The 22306-nt window shown below is 41.3% G+C and overlaps 1 protein-coding gene across 2 annotated transcripts; it reads left to right on the top strand.

The window, feature by feature from the left end:
- The first annotated feature begins 2674 nt into the window (after nt 1–2674).
- On the top strand, nt 2675–12243 carry LOC126501125 (C-C chemokine receptor 1-like protein 1). 2 transcript variants are annotated; one of them, XM_050141622.1, is made up of 3 exons: nt 2697–2789; nt 4239–4386; nt 11106–12243. In XM_050141622.1, the coding sequence occupies exon 3, from the start codon at nt 11173–11175 to the stop codon at nt 12241–12243; it is 1071 nt and encodes a 356-aa protein (XP_049997579.1). In that variant the 5' UTR covers nt 2697–2789; nt 4239–4386; nt 11106–11172. The 2 variants fall into 2 exon arrangements, with proteins under 2 accessions (XP_049997580.1, XP_049997579.1); XM_050141623.1 differs by lacking the exon at nt 4239–4386 and having other exon boundaries at nt 2675–2789.
- Nucleotides 12244–22306: the final 10063 nt, after the last annotated feature.

The following is a 22306-nucleotide window of genomic DNA, read 5'->3' on the forward strand; positions in this document are numbered from 1 at the left end:
GATGATCCTAGAAAAATAGTTTAAAATAATAAAGTGAAGTCTTTAAAGAAAGATCAAAGTAATATAAAAAGAATAAGCCACAGAAGGATGTGAAATCCACAGGGCATCTGGATCATGTATGATGCTTTGTTGACTTTAATTTTTTCGAATGCTGATGAGCAAAGGGAAAATGCTGCTGAGAGACATTGAATTATACAAAAATCTGCTAAATTAAACCAACCTATAAATTTTACCTGCTCAAACATAGAGCAGAGACATTGTTAGCTTATTTGTGTATACCACACATTCATACAGATATGCAGATAGATATGTTACCTTTAAAAGAAAAAAAAGGATCAGATACCAGTAAACACAGGTAGTCCAGGTTATCCAGCCTCACAGAATGTCTCTGTTGCTGTTTCCACAAAAACTGCATCCGGAACAGCTTCAAAGTTGCTAGTTGAGATAAGCCAGCCTTGCGGGCTGCTCCAGCCAGGACTTCATATAAGCCCTGCACTTTCCTATTACACAGAGACTGGACAATAAATGATAGAGATACTTCTCCCAGGACTTGATCATTATCTCAATTTTACCAGGGTCTCCTAAAGACGCCATTGCCCCCAGACAACAGGAGGTAATTTTAAGAACATGATGCCCACATTTCCAAGAGATGAGGTGAATGGTTTTTAGTCTTATGGTGGGTTATGGATGTTAGTCGTTGTTTAGAGTGGTTGGTTTCCAATTATTACTTAGGAAACTAAATAAGGAAGAATGGATTCAAGGATCTCTTTATGAAAAAAGAAAAGAGAGACACAGGAATGATAAGATAAAAGGGTAGATTATTGAATCTACTTTTGAACAAAAAGTCTGGGGAGCCCACAGAGACTGCTGACCTGAGCTCATGGGAACCCATGGACTCTGGACCAACAGTTAGGGAGTCTCCATCAGACTGGCCAAGGCCATCTTCATGTGGTGTGACAGTCTTTTAGCCTGGTCTCTTTGTAGGACTCCTAGCAGTGAGATTAGGACCTGTCCCTGGAATTTAGCTGTCTTTTGGGAATCTGTTCTGCATGCTGGATTACCTTACCTTGCCTCGTCATAAGAGGAGGAGTGCAGTCCTGCCTCAACCTGATGTGCCATGCTTGGCTCAGCCCATGGAAAGCCTGTCCCTTTCTCAGTGCAGACAGAGAAGTGAAAGGTAAGGGGTGTAGATGAGAAATGGGGTAGGAGTAGGGACTAGGAGGAAAGGAGGGGGGGAAACTGCAGTCAGTATGCAAAATAAATTTTTAAATGTTATTTAAATAAAATAAAATTAAAATGTGACAATAATTATATTTTCCAAAACGAACATAATGGCATTGTTCTCCATTTTTGCCTGGCATAGTAGAAGTCACGTGACTTCTCGCTGCTCTTCTTCAGATCTGGTCGAAGTTTATGAAGAAAAGCCAACTTTATACAGATAAATAATTGGAGCAGTAAGGTAATTGGGACCCCTTGCACTGATTTTTGAGAACCCACAGAGCTCTTTTGAACACATTTTGAGAACTGTAGTTTAATAATAGTTATACCTGATTCCAAAGTAAAATAGTACAAAATAATGAATAAGTCTTTATCTCTTTCCCAGGTTCCACGAGTGTTAGCACTTTATTGGGTTTTCTTCCAGAGATACCAGAGACATCTCAAAATGGAAACCTGAACAGGAACCACTGAATAATCACAGTACACTTGCTCATTTTTCTGGTCTTCTATCTTCTTTTAAGTCTGAATATAAGGTTGTATAGGGTTACAAGTAAAACTAGTCAACATTTACACACCCCCAGCAAAATGCTTTCCTATTAACCTGTAATTTGTAAGATAAATTCCTAAAAATGCAATTTTTGGAACAAAATATATACCCACTGCATCAAAGTTATAACCAAACAATTCCTGTGGCAGGAAACTTGATTTCCACTTTCACCAGCAAAAGGAAGACATGACATTTCCTGCACATATGTGCATACTCCACACACGCACACACACACACACACACACACACACACCACTCCAAAGTCAAAGTCAGAACTGACTCCAGAACTCCAGTGGCCCTCAGTAAGCCTCAGAATCAGAATAGGACCTAGATGTAGTTTTCTATCTATACAGCTTAATAGATCCGTCCTTAGGTCCCACACCCAATAATAAATTATTAATAAAAATCCACATCTGGCTAAAACTGACTCTCTATTCAGATTCTGTGGCCATCTCCTAGCCCAGGTCATCTGGCTGACCCCAACATGTCTTATTAGACCCTGAGCCAGTGCATCTTCACAATGTGCTTTTCCACTCCAACCATCTCTCTCCTAGGTGTCTCTTGAACTCTGTGCAGACTTATATCTCACTAGACATGATACAGTCACGTAGCAATGCGTAAACAGTTCCCCCAGGGGATCAGGTGGAAGTTCAGGCTTCCATTCGGAAGTCTGTGGGACAGTCTGTGTTTCTGATTGGCCCTCGAGCCTTGTCATCACTGAACAGCAAAGGTCTGAAAAGGATTCTCAAAGTCTAGCATAAATAAGAAGCACTCAGTGAGCTTATTAAGACAGCTCCTCCCCCCCACCCCTGAGAGGGGCTGGACCCAGAAGCCTGGTGTCCAGTTAGATCCTAATGATACTGTTGCACCACGTCACCTGGAGTGACACTGGTTCCTGGCTTTGTCTGATTCATACTCCCGAGGACTCCGGGGAAGACACATGAACTTCAGAAACATGATGTGCTTGTCATAAAGGGGAGCAGACATCAGCTACAGCGGGATCCGGCTAAATCGCAGCTTTCAGGTATGTACACTAGACTGTCTGAGACTTGAGCTTGGGGTACAAAGGACTTTTTATCATTTTCCAGGCTCTTCTTTCCTGACTACCCCCTCCCTAGGCTCAGAACACTCCCTAGGCTCGGTGCTGCTGTTCTGGGAAGCATCCTCCTTGCAGCTTTGTGGTCCTACTCTGTGGCCATTACCAGCAGAAAAAGTGACCCTCAGTAAGCCTTAGAATCAGAATAGGCCCTAGAAGTAGGTATCTACACAAAACATGTAGGACATAGAAAGGATGGAAGCAGGAAGCCAGTTCTTCCTGTATTCATAAGCTCTCAAATTCTGCCCCCCTGTGTCTGATTTGTGCATCTTGCTGTGACTGAAGGATTGAAAGGAGGAATTGTCTCATACTTCACACTGCCATGCAGTGGGCATGACCAGGGCAGATGCAGCTTAACATATGTCTACATTGGAGGGGGGTCTACTAGATGAGAGAGAAACCTGTAATGAGCAATGCTTACTAGCCTATTTTCTTTGTTAGGTAGCAATTGTAGAGCTCAGGCTACACCCTGGCCTAAGTTATTCTGAGGGGCTAAAAGCCAGAAAAATCACTGACAGGTAAACACTAAGGAAAAGACTTACAGAGAGATAACAAACATGGCAAATTCCCAGGTTCTTCCTAGCCCTCTTATTCCAATCTAATTTCCTTCTTTCATTTCGTGCAGGTCCCCAGACTATTTCATCCACTCAAGACCACAGTCTGTTTTTTTATCTTGCTATTCTTTAAAATGCTCAAATGCAGTGGTTCTCAACCTTCCTAATGCTGCAACCCTTTAATACAGCTCCTCGTGATGTAGTGATCCCCAAGCATAAAATCACTTTTGTTGCTACTTCATAACTGTAATTTTGCGACTGTTGTGATGTAAATATCTGATATGCAAGATATCTAATATGCAAAATGATCATTCGACCCTCAAAGGAGTCATGACCCACAGATTGAGAACTGCTGTTCTAATGGATTCTTCCTGTGAGCATGCACGCATATACTTCTGTCTTACTTACATCCTAGGAAATTCCCTTCAAAGTGACTGTTTTTGCAGTGTCTGTCCATGATTCCTCACCTCTACCCACTAATAATAGAAACCCTTTCTCTGATTAGTTTCATCACATCTGGGTATGAATGACACTAGCAGTCATACGGTTACCCCAAATAAAGCTGGTCTGAGCAGGACAAGGGAGAAAGACTCTATAGGGCAAATATGAGTCTCAGGAGGAGCTGCACAGCTGCTCAGTTAATCAGTCACCGTGTAGCCAAACCTCCAACTTGGGATTTTCAATCATTTAAATGTGTTTATTAAACACATATCATCTGAGTTATAGCTATGAACACAAGAGACCATTCCAGCTTCTCACAGTAAGAATGTAACTTATTGAACAACAGTAAGCAAGTAACTAAATTATATTTTTTGTATGTTAGGTGGTGATAAATAAAGCAAGGAAAGGACCACAAATTCTACTTTAAGTGAGATGGTCTAAGACGACCTTACTGAGACAATGACATAGAAATAAAAGAAGTAAAAGAACGTAGGCTCAAGGACTGTGCCTGGAGCATACAAGGCCTCAAGGTAAGACATTAAACAGGAACCAGTAGCAGAAACTCAGTTCCAGAAAGAAAGGGAATGAACAAAATTAAAGACAATCCTTTCAAGTAACTATTGTAACGAAGAGGGAAGGAGCGGAGTACCCGGAGATGGAAGTAGCATCAAGAATTTCTTTCTTTGATGCTTGTTTGCTTTCTTGCTTAATACAGAAGTGTGTGTGTGTGTTGTGTGTGTGTGTGTGTTTTCAGAGAAATAATACATTTTAGGGCATTGTGAAAAACTAACAAGACAAAAAACTGTTAGGTTGTGGTCATGAATAGGTGAAATAGGCTGGGATCCTGCCCAAAATTAGAGTGAGTTAGATAAATTAGAATTTATCTATGAAACAGGACTGAAGGAAGGATACAATAAAGAGGAACAAATAGAGAAGCTGAAACTTTAGATTCTATTTCCTCAGTGAAATAGAAAGCAAGGCTGTCAGAGAGGATGTTGAGGAATTTTTAAAAAAAGACAGAATCTAAATATTGACCTGTGGATAGAAACACAGCTGACAGATGTTAAATATACTTTTTAATAGAGCCTTTTAATATATTCATCCATAGAGTGACACCAGTCCTTGTGGTTGTGTGATTGTTTTCCCAGTAATATCAAATTCCATTGGTGCAGAAAGTTGGATCTAATTAAGTCTGAGATTTTGCCAACTGAACATGACAAGATCATAAAAAGGTAAAGAAGTTGAAAATGTATGTGGGACATTGGTCTTATTGTCTGCTCGTGGGTTTTAGAATGATGGGTTAGAAAGACAAGGGAAGGCTGAAAAATCTTGAGCATCAGTGGCACTCAGGTCCCTGGACAGTGAAGGGAGTGGTCAGGGGCTAGGATGTCAGCAATGGAGATTGTAAAATGCTGCAGATATTGGAAATAGAAAAATCCAGGAGCTGATCATGAGGATAATTGAGTTCAAGGAATTCCTTGACTAGGGACCTAAAATAAACTTGATCATTGGGATAAAAAATAAACAATGGTCTTGAATCCTCTCATTCTTGTACAGCCTTTTACATAGTAATTCTATGGCTCTTCTTTGAGTGTGGATTGGCTATGTGAGTTTCTCTGGTATTAAAATGCAGAAGTGATAGTGACAAGTAAGACTTACCTTAGGAGACTCATACTAGCCTAAGGCCACCATGTAACAAAATCCTAAATGGATTGATTCAGCATCCACTAACAGTTAAGTTGAGAACCCTACACGCAACAGAGCAGAAAGGAGGACATCTCAAAAAGTGAAAAGACGATCTGGAGCCAAAAAAAATCTGTTTTCCCACTGGAGGAATGGGGGTTACAAGCATTTTGGGTGGCTTAGGATGGCCACCCATGTTGGATTAGTCAACTTAAGCAAAACAGGGGAACTAATAGGTTGTTCATGAACGGCTTTATCAAATCTGACCAGTGTGTACCAGTCAGCCAGAAAAAATAATCCTTGCTAGCATTTGTCTCAGATCAGAAGGGTGAGGAAGAAGCCAGAAATTCACCATATTTATTATTTATCTTTGAGTCCTTTCCTTACCTGTTTGCCTGTCAAGGGTCTCTCTAGACTCTAGTCCTTCAGATTAATTTATGGCAAGGCACAGCCTAAGCTCTACAATTACCTATCTAACAAAGAAAACAGACAAGTAGACATTGCTCTTTACATGTTTCTCTCTCATCTAATAGACAGATCTCCACTATATACATATGTCATGGCAAAACTAAGGACTGTGCGTGTGAATATATACATGCAGGATGGGCTTTGTTCCACCCTCTTGAAATGAGATGGATGATACTGGATGTGGGTTGGGGAAAGAAATGACACTACCCCCAAGCTAAAATCCAATGGGCAAAGTCTTCCTGACACTGTCTGGATACTCTGGAGAAACAGTGCATGAGGCTCTGGGTCAAAGGCTCATAGAAGGTATAGTTGTTATACAAAAATATAGGCATGCCTTGGAAGCCTTTGGAGGGGGTGCTACATTTTTCAAAGAAAGAAATGGAAGTTTTCATAGACAACATTTATTGTTTCATTAGTTTCCACATTAGGATGAATGAAAGTTATGGGTTATTGAATAAAGAACACCTGGGTAGTGACTTGCTAGGAATCCCATGAAACTTGCCTCAACTTGAAATGGAAAGCCCTGGTTATCAATGTTTGGTGATTTCTATGGTGGCCAGTTACAAGTTTCCCCAATGTTGTATGGAGATGGAACATATGCACACAACTGACACTTATGAGCCACAACAAGCATCTGGCATCACCCTGGGTCTGCACTTCACAAATGAGCAAGCTACAAGAAACTACTACTAGAAGATTCCAGGCTCTAGCGATATACATGAGCACTGGGAAGGGGCCCTGGGGAAGATTTCTACAAGCAAATATTCACAGGCCTGGGAGAGTCAATGACAACATGGGCCTTTGGCTTCTATAAACATAGCAGGGCCATATCTCTTTAGCAGAAGTGTGCCCTGGAATTGTTGCAACCTGACAACTTAGGGAGAGCAGGTAAAGCTGGGGTCCCTCAGTAGGCAGATGGCTGCTGAACATGGACCTGACAGAGCTGAACTCAACCTACCTTTACCTTGGCTAGAGTTCCCAAGGGTTTGGGCTCCTGAGGACCACCTTGCCTCAGATGATACTGTTCCCCAACTTTGGTTGACGCTGCTATAAAGCTGCCAGCCGAGCTAGAAGGCCTGTTTGTCAAGCTGAGTGTATTTCTTCTTCAGCACCAACAGGAATAGCAGAAAACAGAAATCTCTGCCTCAGTTATCGCTTGACTGCCAAAGCCCAGTTTTCCCTGTGAGGGCTTGCAGTAAAGACATGAAGGATGGACCACAGGGACAGAACTGATAGGAAATGAAGGGCTCCTCTTGACACTTCAGCAGAAGAGTTTCTCCCTTCCTGCCATGTGCCTTAATTTCCAAAGACCACTGTGCAGGTGTGGATTTTGTAGTCAGTAAACATTCACTAAGGACCCTAGAAGGGAGAGAAATAGATGCCCAGGGAGATCACAGGACTGATGGAGATGGTGCAGCATGCTTTACTGATGGGTATTTGAGTCAAATCTAGAACTCTGGCCAGTAACAACATACTGAAATTTTCACTTATTTTCCAATTATTTTTGGTTATTTCACACTTGCCACTTCTGTTTTTTAAAGGATGCAGGGGACAATTCAATACATGCACAGTGTATAATGGTCAGCCAGACTAATGGAATGTTGCTGAATACCTGAATACCTCGACAATCTTCTTTAGCTATTTTGAAATATTCAAGTATGCGTTATCAACCATAGTCACCTGACTGTGCTACAGAGCATGAGAGTAGTCCCGCTGTCTGGCTTCAGCCCTGTCCTGTTAACTGTCTGTCCTCTCTCCACCTTTCTCCCAAACTCTCCTCAAGCTCCACTACCCCAACTTGGCTTTCTAATTCTGTGAGACCAGCTTTCTAGATTTTGTAGCATGATACACATGGAAGAACTTTCATTAACAATCTAGAAAAATCACTTTCTGTGTTACCATGCAGAAACCTAGGGAGAGAAGGAATACAGACATAAGTGGTCAGAATGTCTGGTAATGACATACTTTAGAGCAAGACCACTGCTTGACAGCCAGGTCCCTGATATTCACTGTCTGGGGATGAAGGGACATTTTCCCCATGGTTGCATAGCATCATTAAACTCCCCCATTCCAAATTAGGAATTTAAACTCAAAGAAACTGATTAATTCATCCAAGGTCACACAACAATTATGTTACAACAAAGCCCATACTCCCTGTTATGGAGGATTCTTCTAAAAACTGACGGGAAAGAATTCAGAAGGTATACACTCATACATGATGTGGAAGAAGTTCTAGAGTGGCAAGCTATCTATTGGGTCTTTTGTTTATCTCAAGGCTGAAGAAGGATGCTTAAAAAAAATTCCACACTAGCTCAGAATTGAGAATAATAGATTGTTATTTATTTAGTGGTAGACTCACAAATCAGAATCCTCTGCTGGAACAGAGAATAGCAACTGAATCCCGCAGCAGGAAAAGAGGCCAGACACAGGCTTTATATTGGCATAAATAGTATAAGAGGTCACGCCCCAGTGGGCGGGTAACTTAAGGGCTACTGGCTGCTCTAGGATATCCTATAGCACCCAGGCAATTCTGGTATAACAATAATGGTAATAAATAACTCAGAGCTCATTTCATCAGAATCCCATCTTCCATCTAACGCCTATGAGGTCTCACCATTTGGATCCAGGCATATCTTCCTACCTGAGTTCATTTTTCATTTCTGTCTCCAGGTCATATCTTCCTTCTAGCCTTCTCATGGTGCTCACAGAGGGCTACTGAGTTAACTGTAAAGCTAGGTATACCATAAAAGGTCATGTGATATGGATCATTCTAAGCCAAACAACCTGTTACCTTGAGTATCAACCTATAAAGTGATTCGTTGTCCTACTAAGAATTCACTGTCTCAGCTATAATAGTATCGGAGAGGAAGGATTTCTTTTTCTTTTTTTATTTTCCATTCAATTATTCACACTTCCTTCCCTCCTCCCAATCCCCTCCCACTCCCTCATGCCCCCTCCTCCCTTTCCCACCCTGCTTGAGAGAGGGCAGGGAACCCTGCCCTGTGGGAAGTCCAAGGCCCTCCCCCCTACATCCAGGCCTTAGGGAGCTGTGCATCCATATAGATTAAAGTCCCAAAAAGCCAGAACATGCTGTAAAAACAAGTCCCAGTGCCTTTATCAATGGCTTCTCAGTCAGCCCCCATTGTCAGCCACAATCAGAGAGTCTGTTTGATCACATGCTTCTTCAGCTGGTCCAGCAGGATTTGGTGAGCTCCCATTAGAACAAGCACACTGTCTCAGTTGGTGGACCAACCCCTCACAGTCCTGACTTCTTTGCTTGTCTTCTCCCTCCTGCCTTTCAACTGGACCTTGGGAGCTCAGTCCATTCCTCTGATGAGGGTCTCTGTCTCTGTCTCCATCCATCGCTGGACAAATATTCTATGGTGGTATTCGAGACATCAGCATGATAGTGGGGCAAGGACCGTTCAGGTACCCTCTCCTCTGCTGTCCACGGACCTAGCTGGGGACATCCCCGTAGACACCTGGGATCCCCTCTAGAGCCAAGTCTCTTGCCAACCCTAAAATGGATCTCTTAATGTAGGTATCTTCTTCCCTGCTCCTATATATGCCCTTCCTCCATCTCCACCCTCCCACTCCCCCAAGCTGTTGCCAACCCTTCCTTTCTCCCTTCCCTCTCCCCCTCTCCCCTTTCCTCCAACCTTACTCTCACCCCTGCTCCCACCCCATGCTCACAACTTTTGTCCTGCAATCTTGTTTACTTCCAATTTCCAGGAGGATCTATATATGTTTTTCTTTGGGTTCACCTTGTTATTTGGCTTCTCTGGGCTTGTGAACTATAGGCTTAATGACCTTGGTTTATGGCTAGAGTCCACAAATGAGTGAGTACATACCATATTCATCTTTTGGGGTATGGGTTATCTCACTCAGGATAGTGTTTTCTATTTCCATCCATTTGCCTGCAAAATTCAAGATGTCATTGTTTTTTTTTTTTAAGTAGTACTCTAATGTATATATAACACTTTCTTTATCCATTCTTCCATTGAGGGGCATCTAGGTTGTTTCCAGGTTCTTGCTATTACAAATAATGCTGCTATGAACATAGTTGAACAAATGCTTTGTAGTATGATTGGGCATCTCTTGGGTATATTCCCAAGAGTGGTATTGCTGGATCTTGAGGTAGGTTGATCCTGAATTTCCTGAGAAACTGCCACACTGATTTTCAAAGTGGTTGCACAAGTTTGCATTCCCACCAGCAATGGATGAGTGTTCCTCTTATTCCATATCCTCTCCAACAAAGGCTATCATTGGTGTTTTCAGTTTTAGCCATTCTGACAGGTGTAAGATGGTATCTCAAAGTTGTTTTGATTTACATTGAGAGCATTTCTTCATTACACAATGTTCATGGCCCTGTCTACCAAATGTCAGTTGTAACCCCAGATTTTTGGCAACAATAATGGCAGGAAGGAGGAAGGAAGCAAGAAATGACAGAAGGAAGGGAAAAAAAACAAGGGAAGGAAAACCTTTCTAAGTTCTGACAAGGCCATCACCCCCTTCACTGAGTACCTTTATAGGACAAAATCCATGAACTTGTTAGGTTTCTCTCTTTTTTGCAAGACTGTCCCTTCTCCTAGAACCTTTGTAGAGACCCCAGGAGCACAGCCAGCACTTTAATTAGAGGCAGGAAACTCCAACAGTTGCAGGGCTGCATCTGAACACCTTGGGTTTCAGCCCAGCTCTCATTCTCACCATTCTCTGTCCTGTGGCACAGTTCTAAACTCTGCACCTCTGAGTCATCACCTCTAAAATGAGAATAAATTAGAGCCTCAAGAAGTTTTGAATACTAAGTCTGGTATTCAAGCCCGTGGCCAGGGGGTCACTTAGGAATCCTTAGTTTGCACAGCATTTGAAAATGTTCCCCTTTGGGTTCTTCCTACATACAGCTGAAATCATTGAGTAAATTATTTACACACTTATTTGTTTGTTCTGTGACCCTCTTAGATTACCAGGTTAATGTGGGCAGAAAGGATGTGGGTACCCCTTTTCACCATTTTAACTTCAGGTTTTGATAGACTCTAGGTATTAATAAACAGTTCACTCGGTTGAAAAATGTAACCATTTCCTTGTGCTTGTTTTCCAGAGACCTAAGCATCTGAGAGCAAAGCAAACATAGAGGCCATTTTCCCTGACCTGCAGAAGAGTTCACAATGGAGACTTCAGCTACTACAGAGCCCTTCTACAACACAGACACCAAGAATGACTTCTTTACTGGACTCGTATGTGTGAGCATGGACGTGCGGGCATTTGGAATCACAGTGCTGACCCCCCTGTACTCCCTGGTGTTCATCATTGGTGTGATAGGCAATGCCCTAGTGGTTCTGGTGCTGATACAGAACAGGAGGCTTCGAAGTATGACCAGCATCTACCTATTCAACCTGGCTATCTCTGATCTAGTCTTTCTCTTCGCATTACCTTTCTGGATTGACTATATAATAAAAGGAGACTGGATTTTTGGTGATGCCATGTGTAAGTTCCTCTCTGCATTTTATTACCTGGGCTTGTACAGTGACATGTTTTTCATCACCCTGCTTACAATTGATAGGTATTTAGCCATTGTCCATGCTGTGTTTGCCCTGCGGGCCCGAACCGTCACTTTTGGCATCATTACCAGCGTCATCACCTGGGTCCTAGCCATTTTGGCTTCCATTCCTTGTCTGTGTTTTTTCAAGGCCCAGTTGGAGTTCACTTACAATACCTGCAGAGCAGATTTGCCCAAGGAAAGCCTAAAATATTTTTTGAGGTTTCAGGCTGTAACAATGAACCTCCTTGGACTAATTTTACCTCTCTTGGCCATGATTATCTGCTACACAAGGATCATCAATGTTCTGCATAGAAGACCCAATAAGAAGAAGGCCAAAGCCATGCGCCTGATTTTTGTTATCACACTTCTCTTCTTCCTCCTCTGGACCCCCTACTATCTGGCTGCATTTGCTTCTGCTTTTGAAGACTTCCTATTCACCAGTGAGTGTGAGAGAAACCAACAGTTGGACCTAGCCTTGATGGTAACTGAGGCTATTGCCTACACCCACTGCTGTGTCAACCCATTCATTTATGTCTTTGTGGGTAAGCGGTTCCGGAAGTACCTCCGGCAGCTGTTTCAGAGGCGTACTGCTATTTCCCTGGCAAAATGGCTGCCCTTCCTCTCTGTGGACCGAACTCAGAGTGCCAATTCCGTATCTCCAACCACAGGGGAGAATGAGCTCTCTGCTGGTATCTAATTCGGATCCCTGGATGCCAACCAAGATCCAGAAGAGAGTGAAAACATAGTGACTCTCTAACATGGATACTCATTGTCTTGTAGACCAGCGGGACCTTGCAGGTAGCTGAGATAGAAGTCAACTCTTTAACGTTTGCCATTATCTTCTTCCTGTCAGAGAGGAGATGTATGAACAAATTGTGACATTCCAAAGACCAGGTCAATAGGTTTCAGGGAAGGGCTTAGATACAATAAGAGGTAGCATTTGTGGTCATTAGGACTGTCAAATAAAGTGAACCCTACAATGATTGTGGAACCAGTTAAGTCTATGATTGTGTGTACTCTGAACCTAGAAGTCAAAGGCAGATCACAGATGCCATTTCTGCTGTATTCCCACTGCAGGGCCTGAACTCTTGAAACCCCTTAAATTTAAAATCTACTGAGGCACTGCTTTATCATTTGGGTAGTAAAGTCATTAGAGAGAGATTTATATTTGTTAAAACCAAAGACTATGGCAAGTCAATAGGCAAGGACATTCACCTTGCCTATTTATAGTCTTCTCCTTAAGGGAAGTGGCCTCTTAGTATTTAATATAACATAATATTATTTATATAATATATGTAGTGTATGTTAACCTCAGAGATGTTATCCTGTTGGTTCTATATATCTAGTTTAGAAAAATAATTCCTAGTGCATTGTCTGGTTAACAGCATGACAAATATGTACAGAGTGTGAGCACTCTGGAATAATTTTACCATGCTTGACCATGGAACTCAGTTTAACTAGTGGTTCCATTTTCAGCGGCTGCCACCTGCTTCACCTAGGAGAACTTAATTGGTTTGATAACTCCATTTACTACTCTTATCTCATGATAGAAAAAAGATGGACTTTTGTTTTGTAATGCTTTATTCATCACAAATGACTTCTATCAACTTATTACTTCATTGATCTTATACCTTTTTAAATAGAAATCCCTAATTTTTTGGGTTTTGTTTTATTGGTTGATTTTTGGGTTTTGGAAGAGGGTGTTTTCTGTTTGGTTGACTTGTTGGTTAGTTTGGGTTTTCAAGACAGGGTTTCTTTAGGTAGCCTTTGCTGTCCTTAAACATGTTCAGTAGAATATGAGTTCGCTGGCCTCGAACTCATAGAGATCCACTTGCCTCTGCCTCTCAATCATTGGGATTTAAGGAGTGCACCACTATTGCCTGGCTTGAAGTCTCTAATTTTGATGTAATAAATTTTATCTTTTTTCAAAATTTTGCTTCTGATATTTAAATATTGTTTAAAGTTTTCACAGGCCCATCTTTTCTAATTTGTTTTATATTTTCTTCCGTTACTGCAATATTTCATTTCTTTTTAGATCTTTAATCTGACATGTAACTGTGACATGTTGCCCAACTTTTCAGAGATTAATTCTTCCAATCTTTGAAGTATAGATGATAGAGGAATCTATGGGTTGTCATGAAGAATAACTGACAATGTACACAAAATGCCAATGTGAGTGTCTGCTACATAGTATCATATAAATAACTGTACAGTGTTGAAATAGGAGCGGCAGGGCTGCGTCCCCGGCACCCGGCCGCCCGCATGGCTAGTTTATACCCAGAAATAATTACACGGAAACTGTATTCTTTCAAACACTGCCTGGCCTGGCTAGGTCCAGTTTCTTATTGGCTAGCTCTTACATATTGTTCTAACCCATTTCTAATATTCTGTGTAGCCCATGAGCTGGCTTACCAGAGAGGATCTTAACCTGCGTCTGTCTGGAGTGGGAGCATCATGGCGACTCACTCACTCAGCTTCTTTTTCCCAGCATTTTCCTCTGTCTACTCCGCCTACCTAATTTTCTGTCCTATGAGGGCTGAGGCAGTTTCTTTATTATTAACCAATGAAATCAACAGATAAGATACAAGACCCACCTCCATCAGTACAGTTAAAATAAATGTATTTAGTTATAATATTTCTGAGTCATAGAGTATCTGAAGACATAGCAAAAACATAAAGATGGTTTTAATAAATTTTCAGAAATACCAACCAACAAAAAATAAATTTTTACTTTTTTCTTAATCAGAAGGTAATGTCAACAAAGGGCATTAAAAAGCCCTGATGTAGGCTGATTTTGTTTCTTCTCTGTAGAGTTTCATGGAGTGCATGGATTTTGTCTTTGCAGCTCTGCATCCTCTAAAATTGCCAAATATTTGTTTTTAGTCTTTTTAATTCCCGTTCTCACTTTCTAGAGTAAGAACTAACTGTCTTAAAAGAGCTGGTAGACTGTTGTTCTGTGCCACATCTGGATACCATCTTCCTAACAGCTTTGTTCAGAATATTTCCTGTCCCCTGCCATACCACCATAAGTGGGAAACCCATCAAGACCACTTTAGTTAGAGTGACTACTGTTGTCTTGCCTACCTAGAGCAGCTTGGTCCCACTATTTCCATGGGCAAATGCTTTGCCCTGTATATTAGTGAGTTTTTATCAATACTATGACAGAGTACCCAAATAAAGAAACGTAAGGAAGAAAGGGTGCATTTAGTTCACAGTTTGCATTCACAGTCCTTCATCAAAAGTGTGTGAGTTGGTTGGTCATAATGCATTCAGATAAAAAGCAGATAGACGTATGCTAGTGTTCCAACTGCCTTCTCCTTTATATTTAGCCCATGACCACGGCTCATGGAACAGTTCAACCCACATTCAGGGTGGGCTTTCCCACCTCAGGTATATCTCTTTGGAAATGGTCTCTTAAACATGTACAAAAGTTTGTATTTAAGGTGACTCTAAATCTCATTGGGGTGGAAAGATAAGACAACACACATCCCTTATTAAATTGACAACCTTGGACTCTAAAGCCTCATATTCAATTCATAATACATAGGACACTTTCCATATCCAGAAGCCTCCAGCATCTTAACTTAAATTAACCCATGATTCTTAGCTACGCTCTACCATGTAGCAGTACCTTTTTTCAGAACAGCATGATCATCATGTTTCTCTCCACAACTCATTGGTGACCCATCCTCTTTCTTCCCTACACTCTTTTTGTCCCCAAGTCCCACCTAACCTTTTCCTGTCTAGGTACTAATCAGTCAGTTCTTTATTAAACCAATGAGAGTAACAAATGTTAACAGTGTATAAAAAGATTGTTCCACAGCAATAGTAGAAAAGACTTGATATGATTTTAAATATAAAAAGGGGGAAATTTTTGATTATAAAATTACTCCCCCAGAACATATTTTCTACCACTTTTTTTTGAAATTGTTTGATGCATCTTCCAATATACAATGGCACACAATAAACATTCCAGGTCCAAAAGTTAGGAAGGGAAAATAATGAGAGAAGACAAGACCAAAACAAGACTGAAACCCAAAAAGGAAAACACCAAATGCTGCAGCTCCGCATCTGACACTTGAGAGACATAGAATCATCTGATGTCCAATGGTCTTGGGAAGCCCCAGTCCTATAACCCCTGGGCGACCTCCATTATATTTCTACAGTTTTTCTCAGTCCTGACACAGCCTTCTTCCTGCGGTTCCAATGAAACTCAGCTTTCACTTGCGTAGTTGCATAGTTTCGTGTGCAGTGACTTCTTAAGGCCTCTGATCCTTTTACATATTACCTAGCCTTACAAACCTATATTCTCTCTGGAAACTGATCCACAAGGCACCAGACACACATACAAACCCTGTTTGATTTTTTTGGGGCATGAACTGAGTGGTAATTAGTCAGCATCTTGCCACATATCAACCTTGGGGTGTTCCTTGTTTTATTGTATAAGGTAAGGGGATTCCATCTACTGTGGTTGATAAGCTTCTGTGTCTGGTGTTTTTGCTATGATATAGTATAATCACAAGAGTCCTTATTTATTGGTACAAGTAAATACAAAGTTTGTGTCTCCTGGCATGCTGGCAAGCAGTGATTATTTACTGATATAAACATGATGTGTAGTCATTCTTTCTTGGTATTTTTTCTCAAAACAGAGTAACTTCAGTCAAGGCTGTGCTGTATAAAATAACATCACTCAAGGCTAAACACTCTGAAAGTTGGAATAACATAGCGAAACTAGAGCAGACTCAGCCATTCTCACTACCTGAAAGGTTTTTTTCTTAAATTCAAACTCTGCTCCAAACAGCCCATCCTGAAATCTTTTTCTGTAAGTTATTTAAGATCTAGGTTTCATCTGAATTGAAGTCTCTGATAAAACTCCTCAGCCTGCGTAACCTACAGTGTGTAATTATAACTATGAGGACCAGCAGACAGTTTCAAAGTACATTGTCATTTATACTCTCTAAAATGCTGCTTTGTAGTCAGGAAAGTTAGCAGAATCCCCACTTCACAGATACAGAAACACAATGAGAAAAGTGATGGCTGCTATGCAGATATCATGGGAAGCACTCACTATTGGTCAGATTTTATTATTTGCTAATTGAAAATAGATTTTTTTCATTTAATGTATTCTTTTTGCAGTTTCTCCCACACAACCTCCTCCTCACCTCCTCTCCTATGCAGATCCACACTCTTTATTTCTCTCATTAGTAAACAAATAAGCATCTAAGGAATAATAATAAAAGAAAGTAATATAAAACAAAAACAAACAAGTCAGAATAGGACAAAACAAATGAATAGAGGAAAAAGGGCCAAAGAAAAGGCACAAGAAGCATATAGATAAAGAAACACACATGTTACACACAGGAATCCCATAAAAACACAGAACTAGGAGCAATAGTGTCCATCCAAAGCAACTACAAGGCAAATAAATGATTGAATAAATAAATACCCTGGCATTATAGTATGAGACACAGAACCGCCAAGGATGCCACTGAGTCCATTTTGATTTGAGCATGGGAGGCTACCTTTAAGGGTTTGTTTTCCCTATGAAACTCCTTTGGAGAAAACTATTTTTTTTTTCATTTCCAAGGGGTTATCAGTTGGAGATAGCTTCTGGGTTAGGGATGGGGCCATGTATCCACTTCTCCTTTCACCTCTAAAACCCCATTGGCTGAAGATCTGTGCAAGCTCTCTACATGTTACCATAGTCTCTGGAAGTCCATATGTGCGTTAGTCATTCTGTAATTAGAAAACCTTGTTTACTTGGGGTCTCCCATACCCTCTGGCTCTTACACTCTTTCTGCTTCCTCTCTCACCTGAGCCCCCAGGAGAGGTAGTTGTTGACAACATTTACTGATGAGTGTTCCAAGATCTCTCGCTCTCTGCACATTATCTGGCTGTGGGTCTCTGTATTTGTTCCCAGCTAATGCAGGATGAAGTTTCTGATGATGGATGAGCAAGGCACTGACCTATGAGTATAGCAAAATACCATTAGAAGTCATTTGTTGCATGTTCCTTCAGCACAGTGGTTCTCAACCTCCCTAATGCTGTGACCCTTTTATACAGTTCCTCATGTGGTGACTCCCGACCATGAAATTACTTCTACTTCATAACTGTAATTTTGTTACTGTTATGAATCACAATGCAAATATCTAATGTGGAGAATATCAGATATGCATCCCTCGTGAAAGGGTCATTCGACCCCAGAGGGTTTGCAACCTATATCTTGAGAACCACTGTTTTGCCAAAACAGTAGTATTTGGTTTTCCCCTATATTCCTGGCCTATCTAGTATCAAGTTCTTGGCTACCAGCACAGTGCTGGGTATGGATTACATCTCATGGAGTAGACCTTAAATCACATCAGATCTTGGTTGGTTACTCCCACAAACTTTGTGCCACTATTGCACCAGCGTATCTTGTAGGCAGGTCACTATTGCAGATCAAAGGGTGTGTAGCAGTGCTGGTTTTTACCTCTCTCCTTTGGTAGTATGCAGAGTACCTTCCAGTACTATGAACATTATTAGTTCATAGGGGTGAAGGCTCCAGGTAGACACCAGCCATGCTCAATGAGTTATGTAGGAGTTGTCTTAAGCAATAGGGCCTTACTAGCAGTTTATGGGGAGCAGACAATAGCACTGACAATTGCTTGGGTTGCTTTGGAGTTCCACTGTGACCCCTTTGATCAGTAACTCAATTATATATAAACCTTTCCAGGTACTGGAAACTTCATTTGTGAGCAAGAAATGGTTCAGCTAAGCTTCTGTCTTCCCTTTATTTGGAGATTTCATTTATATCAGATTCATGTGTATATATTTTAGGAAGTTCTACTGTATTAGGTTTCGATATGACTTCTCAAATTGCTCTTAGTTTTTGATGTGCCACCTCCTAGTCACCCCTCAATTCTATCTTCCCTCCCTCTTCACATTTGATCCTCCCATTCCAGCCTAGTCATTATCCATTCACAACTATGGATTCTACTTCCCCTTCCTAGGGAGATCCATCTCTTCTCCTAGTCCTTTACTCTATACATAACCACTGTGGTTATATTGAATGTAACTTGTTGATATGCCAGTGGGTATGTCAGAGGAACAGTAGGTGGCAGTTGAGGTTCAGGAAGTCAGCCCACCAGGAAGCAAGGCCCCAATGGGTGAGTCTTGGAAAGACAAGGCCCGGAGAGCCTCAGCCCCAGAATGTCTCTTGCTATTGCTGAGTCTTTTCATGCTTGCTGTTGCTCATTTTCCTCTGGTATCTGACATGTTGTAAACGGGTATGAGAACACCCCCACTACCTTTAATGTGATATGATTAGCTCATGAAAATATCCTGTTCTAGTGGGCATTTTTACTTGTGGATTATTATGAAGATGATTTCCTCCTAAGGTGTACTGTTTAACTGAAGCAATGATTTTATACAATAGTAGTTTAAATAGGACATTAGTAATTGAGGGTCTTTAATACAGAGGTTAGCTTATTGGGAAGAATAATATAGGTAAAAAGCAAGACATACTGTTGCCTCCCACCCCTGATAAAGCAGGGGCTGCAAGAGGATAGAAAATAAGAACAAGGAAATGTCACACAGCTAGTTTCTCATGAGGAGCCATATAGACTGTGACATAGGTAAATGATTAAGAAAATAATTGAGTTCCAGAAGTCCAGCTATCTCAAGTTCTTTTAATCTTAAGGTTGAGAGATGTGTTCGCAGGCTTCAGTGTGAACCATAGCTAAAACAAAGCTTTGAGATAATACAAATTAAGGTTAGATTAAAATGCTTTTGTTAATAGCTTTGAAGCTTAAAAAAAAAACCAAAGAAACAATTTAAAGTTTAGAAAGTCACACAGTTGAGTAAAAGACTCCTTGAAGTCAAATAACAAGAACAAAGCTGCCCAGTTATTATTAGTTGCCGTGCCTTTCTTACTAGGATTGGTTGGTGATCAAGGATGATGATTAAATCCTTGTACCCATTTCCGCCATCAGTTTCCTGAGGAGAGGAAACCTGAAATGACCCTATCCTATAGCCATACTGATGAATATCTTGCGTATCACCATAGAATCTTCATCTGGCGATGGATGGAAATAGAGACAGAGACCCACACTGGAGCACTGGACTGAGCTCCCAAGGTCCCAATGAGCAGCAGAAGGAGGGAGAACATGAGCAAGGAAGTCAGGACCGCGAGGGGTGCACCCATCCACTGAGACAGTGGGGCTGATCTATTGAGAGCTCACCAAGGCCAGCTGGACTGTGACTGAAAAAGCAAGGGATAAAACCGGACTCTGAACATGGCGGGCAATAAGGGCTGATGAGAAGCCAAGGACAATGGCACGCGGTTTTGATCCTACATCATGTTCTGGCTTTGTGGGAGCCTAACCAGTTTGGTTGTTCACCTTCCTAGACCAGGATGGAGGGGGGAGGACCTTGGATTTTCCACGGGGCAGGGAAATCTGACTGCTCTTCGGACTGGAAAGGGAGGAGGAGAAAAGTGGGGGGAGGGGGAGAGGGGCGGGAGGAGGGGGAGGGAAATGGGAGCCTGGGAGGAGGCGGAAATTTTTTTTTAATTTTTTTTCTTTTCAATAAAAAAAATTTTTTAAAAAAATTAAAAAAAGAAAACTAGACAGAGGCAAGTTAAAATAAATAAATAAAACTGTTGATGAGTGGGTATGTACCTTGGGGATTTAAAGTAGAGATGACATTGTTTTTCCATATATAAAAGTTTAGGGTTGTGATTCTTTTAAGATTCCTTATAAGATTGCCTTTTGAGATAAGTAATAAAGTGATGGATCTTTTCTTTGTAACCACAAAATCAGCCTGCCAGTAAAAGAAATGGCTGAGAGAAATACCTTGCTTGCTTACACTCTGATCATCTATGACAAATGACTTGTACATGAATGTATGGGTTATCGGAAAAACTTGTTTTATAAGACCCTAAGAGTGTGTGGGTTCCCCTTTTTCACCAGCCTCAAGAGTTAAGTTTAGGCCCCCTCATTGCCCCAGAGAATTTTTGCTTCCTCAGATAGTCAACTTGGGTAATAGTCCACTGACTCTGTTGGTGTTGGCTCTTCCTCACACCCTGAGCTGCTGGGGACTGTTCCTCAGGGCAGTGGTACTTATCAGTGACTTAACAGCTAATTTCACATATAAATAAAAGCATACCAATATTTGTCCTTCTGAACCTGAGCTACCTCACTCAGGATGATTTTTTTTCTAGCTCCATCCATTTACCTGCAATTTTCATTTTTCTAATGGCTGAGTAATACTCAATTATGTGAATGTATCACATGTTGTTTGCTCATTCATCTGTTGATAAACATCTTGATTGCTTCCAATTTCTAGCTGTTATAAATATAGCAGCAGTGAACACGGTTGAGAAGGTATCTCTGTAGTATAATGTGTAGTGCTTTAGGTATAGTCCCAAGAGTGGTGTAGCTGGATATTAAGGTATATTGTTTCCCAGCTTCCTGAGAAATCACCATACTTATTTCCATAATGGATGTACAAGTTTGCACTTCCACCAGCAATAGATGAGTGCTCCCCTTACTCAACATCCTCACCAACATTGCATTGTTTTTTTTTCTTTCTGTTTTTGACTTTATTATTATTATTTTATTTATTTATTTATTTATTTTTATTTTATTGAGAATGGGAAAAAAAAGTTTCCGCCTCCTCCCAGCCTCCCATTTCCCTCCCCCTTCCCCCCACTCTTCTCCCCCTCCCCCCACTCCTCTCCCCCTCCCTCTCCAATCCAAAGAGCAGTCATGGTTCCCTGCCCTGTGGAAAGTCCAAGGACCTCCCCACTCCGTCCATGTCTAGGAAGGTGAACATACAAAATGGCTAGGCTCCCACCAAGCCAGAACATGAAATAGGATCAAAACCCCTTGCCATTGACCTTGGCTTCTCATCAGTCCTCATTGTTCGCCATGATCAGAGAGTCCGGTTTTATCCCATGCTTTTTCAGTCACAGTCCAGCTGGCCTTGGTGAGCTCCCAATAGATCAGCCCCACTGTCTCAGTGGGTGGGTGCACCCCCCGTGGTCCTGACATCCTTGCTCGTGTTCTCCCTCCATCTGCTCCTCATTGGGACCTTGGGAGCTCAGTCCAGTGCTCCAGTGTGGGTCTCTGTCTCTATCTCCATCCATCACCAGATGAAGGTTCTATGGTGATATGAAAGATATTCGTCAGTATTGCTATAGGATAGGGTCATTTCAGGTTCCCAAGGGACTAACTGGGGACTTCGCCTTGGGCTCCTGGGAGCCAGCATTGCATTGTTAATTGTTTTATTGATCTTAACCATTCTGACTGGTATAAGATGAAATCTTAAAGTAGTTTTGATTTAGCTTTCCCTGATGGTGAAGGAAGTTGAATATTTCTTTAAGTGCTTTTAGACCATTTGAGTTTCCCCTTTTAAGAATTCTCTATTTAGACCTGCATCCCATTTTCAAACTGGGTTATTTATTTCTTTGATGCCCCATTTCTCGAGTTCTTTATATATTTTGGATATTAGCTCTCTGTAGGATGTGTAGTTAGTAAAAAATCTTTTTCTATTCTGTAGCCTGCCACTTTGCACAAATTTCTTTCATGAGGTCCCATTCACTAACTGTTGTTCTTCACATCTGCGTGTAAGTGCCTGTGCTTACTTACTGGGATAAGTTCACCTGATATGGCATCCAGGAATGAAATCAGGCTTGGGTTGGAGGTACCACAGCATAACTGAGGCTGTGACAATTTTATTAACAGCAATCACATTTTTACACCTTTATCAGATACAGACTA

Source organism: Alexandromys fortis, unplaced genomic scaffold (genome assembly GCF_014885135.2).
Source record: "Alexandromys fortis isolate MF-2015 unplaced genomic scaffold, M_Fortis_MF-2015_v1.1 scaffold_44, whole genome shotgun sequence".
Lineage (NCBI taxonomy): Eukaryota > Metazoa > Chordata > Mammalia > Rodentia > Cricetidae > Alexandromys > Alexandromys fortis.

Bases quoted from the DNA above. Each gene is read 5' to 3' on its own strand.
- LOC126501125 (XM_050141623.1), top strand. From the start codon at position 11,173: ATGGAGACTTCAGCTACTACAGAGCCCTTCTACAACACAGACACCAAG.